The following is a 5909-nucleotide window of genomic DNA, read 5'->3' as shown; positions in this document are numbered from 1 at the left end:
CACGTCCCCCGTCTAAACAGGCAGCCGGGTGGCCGGAGCTGGCCTGGGAGCGGGAAGATGGGAGAGCTTTACCAGAGGAGTATCGGTGGTTTAGAGACTTATCGGTGGTTTAGAGATTTATCGGTGGTTAGGAGATGGTGGGTTTAGCTCCCCGGGGGCCTGCTCTGGCGAGGCAGATGCTGCCCGCCCCACCGAGGCCGCAGCCGGCACCTGCAGCTCGGTAATTGCTGCTTGCGGATTGCCAAGATCCAGCAGCTCGCTCTCTCTTGGCTCTTCGCGTTCCCACGCCTCCTCTGGACGGCTCATGATGTCCTGCCCCAGCAGGCACGAATTGTCCGGGGAGAAGCTGTTCCTTGAGATGATAATGACTTTGCAGTGGTGCCCAGCGCCAGGGCAAGGGGCCATGGGTACAAACTGAAACATAAGAGGTTTCAGTTGAACGTGAGGAAAAACTTCACTTTGAGGGTGCCCGAGCCCTGGCCCAGGCTGCCCAGGGGGGCTGTGGAGTCTCCTTCTCTGGAGATATTCAACCCCCGCCTGGATGCTGTCCTGTGCAACATGCTCTAGGAGAACCTGCTTTAGCAGGGGGCTTGGACCGGGTGATCTCCTGAGGTCCCTTCCAACCCTTGCCATTCTGGGATTCTGTCTCTGCCCCATCTGTACCTCGTGCTGACCCATGCTTCATTTAGGCATTTGCATGCAGAACGCTCTCAAGGCAGAGCCCGTGGGGGAAATAGGGAAATGAAAACGTCTGGGCTAACCTGGGCAGTGTTGTCCCAGGATGACCTCATCGCCCCATTAGAAACTTCTTGAAACTTGGGACATAGAAAAGAGTCTTCCTTATCCCAAGAGCAGTGTAAATCGACTGCGAGACTTGTGAGTCCCAGCGCCGCTGCTCCCACAGCCCTATGCCCACCCCCTGTCCAAAAAAAACCCCTCTCAGAGGGGTACCAGTGATTTGGTATTCTTGGATCCGCGTAAGAAAGCGCAATGGAAGGCATTTGCTCCTGGGGTTAGAGTAACGGTTCAGCTTTCTCCGTGTTAAGCACTAGCAGAGAGTCCTGCTGATTGAGAGCTTTCTGCAAAATTCTCGAGCTGGTTTTGTCCCCCAGAGCAGTTTCCAGCTGCAGTTGCTGTCAGTACGCTACCTGCTGTGCTTTCTCTTTGCTCCAAACAGGACCCAAGGGAGCAGGCCCTTCTCCTTGTCTGCTGCTGCCAGAGCCATTTTAGGAATGGGCAGATGGGGCGATGATGGTGGGAAGCAGCAGCTCACTCTGCGGGATGTGGCAGAGCTCATTCGGAAGAAGGAATGTCGCCGAGTGGTGGTGATGGCTGGCGCTGGGATTAGCACCCCCAGCGGCATCCCGGATTTTAGGTAAGGCCTCCATCATTTCATTTGTCCCTTTTCAGTGCTGGGAGGGCCAGGAACTTCAGCTTAGATAACGCTGGTGCCTGCTACTCCTCTCACCCCTCCCTTTTGTTTAACTGTGCCAGGCTAGACAAGGTACAAGAGTTTCCATGCCTGCTGATCCTCTTTCTCCAGCCAAAGGCAGGCTGGCATCACCAGTCAGGCTTTGGGCCATTCCTTGGCCCAGGTCTTCAGGATGGTTAAGTCCTGCCTGTTGCATGATTCCGTGGCTGCACTCACTGCACCACCTTGGCCACCAAAGAGCCAACGTGGCCGTGGCGCAGGCTCGAGACGCCCCAACTAGAAGAGGGCACGGTCCTCGCAACATACCAGCGCAGCCCTTCCCTGCCTCCGGCTGCGGGCACACCTCTGCAGCCGGGAGGAGGCGGGGCGGCCGCAGAGCAGGGGTGCGAGGCAGGTTCTCCTTCGGTGCCGAAGTAGTTTCAACTGCTCTCTTGACGCGTAATGGACAACACAGAGCAGCCAGAGAGAACCCAGGGACCTGGCTGGCGGCTCTGTCACGCCTTGATCTGGCTCTGTGGTGGGTGGCATCTCTTCCCGCATTCCGACAGCTCTCCTCTCTTTGCAGGTCCCCAGGGAGCGGCCTCTACAGTAACCTTGAGCAGTACAACATCCCTTACCCAGAAGCCATCTTCGAGCTGATGTATTTCTTTGCCAACCCTAAGCCCTTTTTCACTTTGGCCAAGGAGCTCTACCCTGGCAACTACAGACCCAACTACGCCCACTATTTCCTGAGACTCCTGCATGACAAAGGGCTCCTCCTGCGCCTCTATACCCAGAATATCGACGGGCTGGAGAGAGGTGAGTTTTCTCTTCCCCATCTCTCAGCAGCAGAGTGCCGGGAAGCAATGAGGGTGGGAAGCAAAATACGAGACAGGACTGGGGAAATGCCCAGTGAATGTGAAGTTTCTGGTTCAGTCACCTCACGCTGAGCTGGTCCTCTCCCACGCGCTGTGTTCCAGTTGCTGGGATCCCTCCCGATAGACTGGTGGAAGCTCACGGTACCTTTGCCACCGCCACCTGTATGGTCTGTCGAAGGAAGTTCCCAGGAGAGGACTTCAGGGTGAGTGCTCGCAGCTGGGCATTGACCCATAATTAACCCAGGGAAGAGAACCTGCTGCAGGCCTGTGTATTTTGCCCTCAGGGCCAAGAGGTTTTATTGGAGGGGACCAGATTTGGGGCTGGATGTTGCCGTGAGGACGCGTTATGGTTCTGACCCTGCCGTGCAGGTACGTGCTGCCCTGTAACGAGTGCTTTTGGGTGCTCTCGCTTCAGGGGGATGTCATGGCAGACAAGGTCCCTCACTGTCCCATCTGCACTGGAGTCATCAAGCCTGACATTGTGTTCTTTGGCGAGGAGCTCCCGCAGCGCTTCCTCCTGCACGTGACAGACTTCCCCATGGCAGACCTGCTTTTCGTCATCGGAACGTCCCTGGAGGTCTGGGACTAAGGGAAACCCCTGCTCACAAGGAGACAAAGGCACACGGAAAACAGGGCCCGAGGGGACTCTGGAGGAGAGAAAAGGTTTAGAGGAGAAGGCGAGAAACTGGGTTATCGAGGTAAAATTTGAGATGGCAGGGTAAGGCATAGGGTGCATGCACTCCGAGAGACCCTCTGAAAACCTCACGTGCTCCTGGAGAGCAAGAGATGAGTTTTGTGGCCACCTGAGGAAAGGCCACCAGATAACCGGTGACATCTGTAACCTGTTCAGCACTGGGGTAGCTTAGCCCACAGCGGGAGAGCTCTTAAACGCAGCGGTTACAAGCTTAGCACGCCGTGACCTCGTGCCCGCAGTGCCCCTCAGCGGGGTGACTGTCTCTCTCTGCTCCTTCGCGTTGCCTTCCTTCAGGTGGAGCCCTTTGCCAGCCTGGCAGGAGCTGTTCGCAGCTCTGTCCCCCGAGTCCTCATCAACCGAGACCTCGTAGGACCCTTCGCCTGGCAGCAACGCTACAATGACGTAGCCCAGCTGGGGGACGTGGTCAGTGGGGTCGAGAAGCTGGTGGAGCTGCTGGACTGGACTGAAGAGCTGCAAACACTAATTCAGAAGGAGAAAGAAAAGGTGGGAAGGGGCTCAGAGCCCCATCTCCCTCCCCTCAGCCTCTTTGTTCCTTGTGCTGGAGTTGTCCGGGGGGGAGCAGGTTTGTGCTTTGCCAGGGTTTAGACTGGCACCACAGGCACTGCCATGCCTGCAGTCTGCGCTCGGGGAAAAGGACCTCAGAGGGGTCAAACCTCAGTGCTGTTTCACAGGGAAGGTGCTGCAGAGCAGAGCGCTGCGTTACTGAGTGTTTCAGTGGTACAGAAGGGGAGGATGCAGATCTGCCAACCCCAGATGAAACAGAAGCGCATGGAAAAGGCCGGGCTTTGGGTTGAATGAGAGTGCTTTTGTGTTTCTTCAGCAACCCCCTCAATTACTGAAAAGCTTTCTGTTGATTCCATCTATTTTTTTTTTTTTATGTATTCCCAAACACACTGAAAAAGCCCCATAGGTGAAGGTCCAGTTTCCTGGAGCTGGAAGTGACCAACCAGGAAATCCCATCTGCCATCTGTATCAAATTAATCCAGTATCATCTTGTAAGTCAGCAGAGGACTTGCCTTTGCACTTGAACAGCACCGGGCACGCTCTTCTTCAGGCAGTGCTTCCCTTGGATGCGTGCGAGGAGAGGAACGCTCCCCTGCGCGTGCAGAGGCTCTGGGGTGGCTGATGCCGCTGTTCCGGTTTTGGTTTCTACGCTGCTTTTTCCCTGGCCGAGAGCCTGTGTCTGTGGCACTGTTAACGGCGTATTAATGCAAGTAACTGCTGAACTAAACCAAGGAGCCCAGCCAAGCCTCACCTCAGTGGAGCTCTCCGCTATCTGTATGTTCCCTTAATTGCTTTGGTTTCGTTCCTAGTGGATTTCTGGTCATTGTGAGAAATCAGGAAAGGCAGTAACAAGAGGGAGGCTCTAACTGCACTACACCAGAGACCGAACAAGGTGCTGCGGCAGCAAGGGCACTCGCTCCACTCAGCAGCATTGAATTGCTAACTACAGACTTGGCTCTCTTCCCCCGCTGATCAGTTCTGTCCCTGTGCCGTTCTCCTGACATCTGTAATCTTCTGAGATCTTCAGAAGTGAGAAATTGCAGGAGAGCAGGTTCTTAATTACTGGGAGGTTAGTGCTAGTGGTAATTTACATTACTTTGGGCCTGCTGGGAAGATTTTCCTACATTTGGCATCAAACACTTTTTAAATTTTTTTTTTTTTTTTAATTTAAGCAGAAATTGTAACTTGTGGGCTGGGCCAACTCTTCTGCTTGTGCAAAGGGGCACAGCCCGGCTGGCTGCAGCAGGGCTCGGCCAGCTCACTGTGATAAGCAGCCCCTTGGGGTTTTAACAGATACACTGTCCATACACGACTTCTTCCGACCCACGAGGCAATCTGGCTTCAGAGTCCCAATTTTAACATTCAGGTTGTTCTTTCTTTTCATCAGCTTACAGGGTAGGAACAGACAGGAATTATTAGTCCTTTGGTCAGGCTTTTGATTCTTCACGACAAGCTGGTTTGCATCTGTAGATCAACCAGCCCTTAGTTTAATGCTTGTGCTGCTCAAAATCGCTGGCAGATAAAGCTGATGCAAACGTGGTAAAGCATGGAGAACCAAACTCCTCCCTGCTCCAGGATCTTGGTGCTAGGAAGCGTTCCTGGCTGAGCTAACGGGGCTGGAAGGTTTGAAACACCCCAGTAAACACCCTGTGGTCTTTCTTTTTTTAGCTGGATGCAAGAGACAAATAGGACAGCTGGCTCCCTGCTGCTGGAGAGCAACGGTCACCTTGAGGAGGAGATGTTGTCGTGCCCAGCACAGGCAGAGAAAAAGAGATCATGGCAGGGAGCCACAGAAGAGGCCAGCGGACTCTGCAGCAGCAAATCCACCTGGGACTGGCACGCTGGGGAGGAGGGGATGCTCACGCTCTGTCCTTGGACGGGGCTGAGGGGGGGGGGAAGCCCAAACGCCAAGCTGCAAGATGGTTCTGCACCTGAAGGCTTTCCTTCCCGAGCTTCAGAACAGCTGGTGGAGCCACTGAGCACGGTTCCCTCCCTGTCTTACACCTCCTTTCGGCACCCCCATGGAGAGCCTTTCCCCTTCCCTGGCCATCGCATGGCTGGGAGCTCGTGGGCTCGTGCCAGACGAGCTGTGCACGTGCAGCTTGCCCCCTGGGTCTCCCTCTTTCTGAGCCATCCGGCCTCCGGGACCCTCAGAGGGCCTGGTTTTCGAGGATTGGGAGCTGGAAACACCATGGAGGTCAGGCTTTAAGGCAGGACAGAGTCACTTCTGTCTGGAGTGAGTTTCCAGCTACCCCCACCTGACAGAGCACCTACTGCCTCCTTTCCCAGTTCCGCCTCAGGTGTGCTTCTCCCAGTCACGGTCTTTCAGCTGCTGCAGGCCCGTAGCATTCATTCTTCAGATGAAATCTCAGCTAATCAGGGGACAAATGCTGTAGGGGGG

The 5909-nt window shown here is 55.0% G+C and overlaps 2 protein-coding genes across 7 annotated transcripts in view; one reads left to right on the top strand and one right to left on the bottom strand.

The window, feature by feature from the left end:
- Positions 1-405, bottom strand: part of PSMD13 (proteasome 26S subunit, non-ATPase 13) — a 10165-nt gene extending 9760 nt beyond the window's left edge. The window contains exon 1 of the mRNA XM_035896063.1: positions 193-405. Coding sequence (XP_035751956.1) covers positions 193-405 — 213 coding nt within the window. The remainder of the gene's footprint in view (positions 1-192) is intronic.
- A 664-nt stretch (positions 406-1069) lies between these two features.
- On the top strand, positions 1070-5901 carry SIRT3 (sirtuin 3). 6 transcript variants are annotated; one of them, XR_004842255.1, is made up of 7 exons: positions 1149-1375; positions 1998-2230; positions 2392-2492; positions 2705-2866; positions 3278-3487; positions 3907-3999; positions 5177-5901. XR_004842255.1 is itself a non-coding variant. In XM_009640586.2 (6 exons), exons 1-6 carry the CDS (start codon positions 1233-1235, stop codon positions 5195-5197), a joined length of 870 nt encoding a protein of 289 aa, XP_009638881.1. In that variant the 5' UTR covers positions 1070-1232; the 3' UTR covers positions 5198-5901. The 6 variants fall into 6 exon arrangements, 4 of the variants coding, with proteins under 4 accessions (XP_009638881.1, XP_035751961.1, XP_035751959.1 ...); XR_004842254.1 differs by having other exon boundaries at positions 1150-1375; positions 3907-4282; XM_009640586.2 differs by lacking the exon at positions 3907-3999 and having other exon boundaries at positions 1070-1375.
- Positions 5902-5909: the final 8 nt, after the last annotated feature.

Source organism: Egretta garzetta, unplaced genomic scaffold (assembly GCF_000687185.1).
Source record: "Egretta garzetta isolate BGI_Z169 unplaced genomic scaffold, ASM68718v1 scaffold746, whole genome shotgun sequence".
Lineage (NCBI taxonomy): Eukaryota > Metazoa > Chordata > Aves > Pelecaniformes > Ardeidae > Egretta > Egretta garzetta.
This window is presented reverse-complemented; position numbering and strand designations above follow the sequence as displayed.

Coding starts and splice junctions, on each gene's coding strand:
- SIRT3 (XM_035896068.1), top strand. CDS start 1,233: ATGGGCAGATGGGGCGATGATGGTGGGAAGCAGCAGCTCACTCTGCGG. Junction 2,493..2,704: donor TCCCAGGAGAGGACTTCAGG/GTGAGTGCTCGC, acceptor CTCTCGCTTCAG/GGGGATGTCATGGCAGACAA. Junction 3,488..3,675: donor TTCAGAAGGAGAAAGAAAAG/GTGGGAAGGGGC, acceptor GCTGTTTCACAG/GGAAGGTGCTGCAGAGCAGA.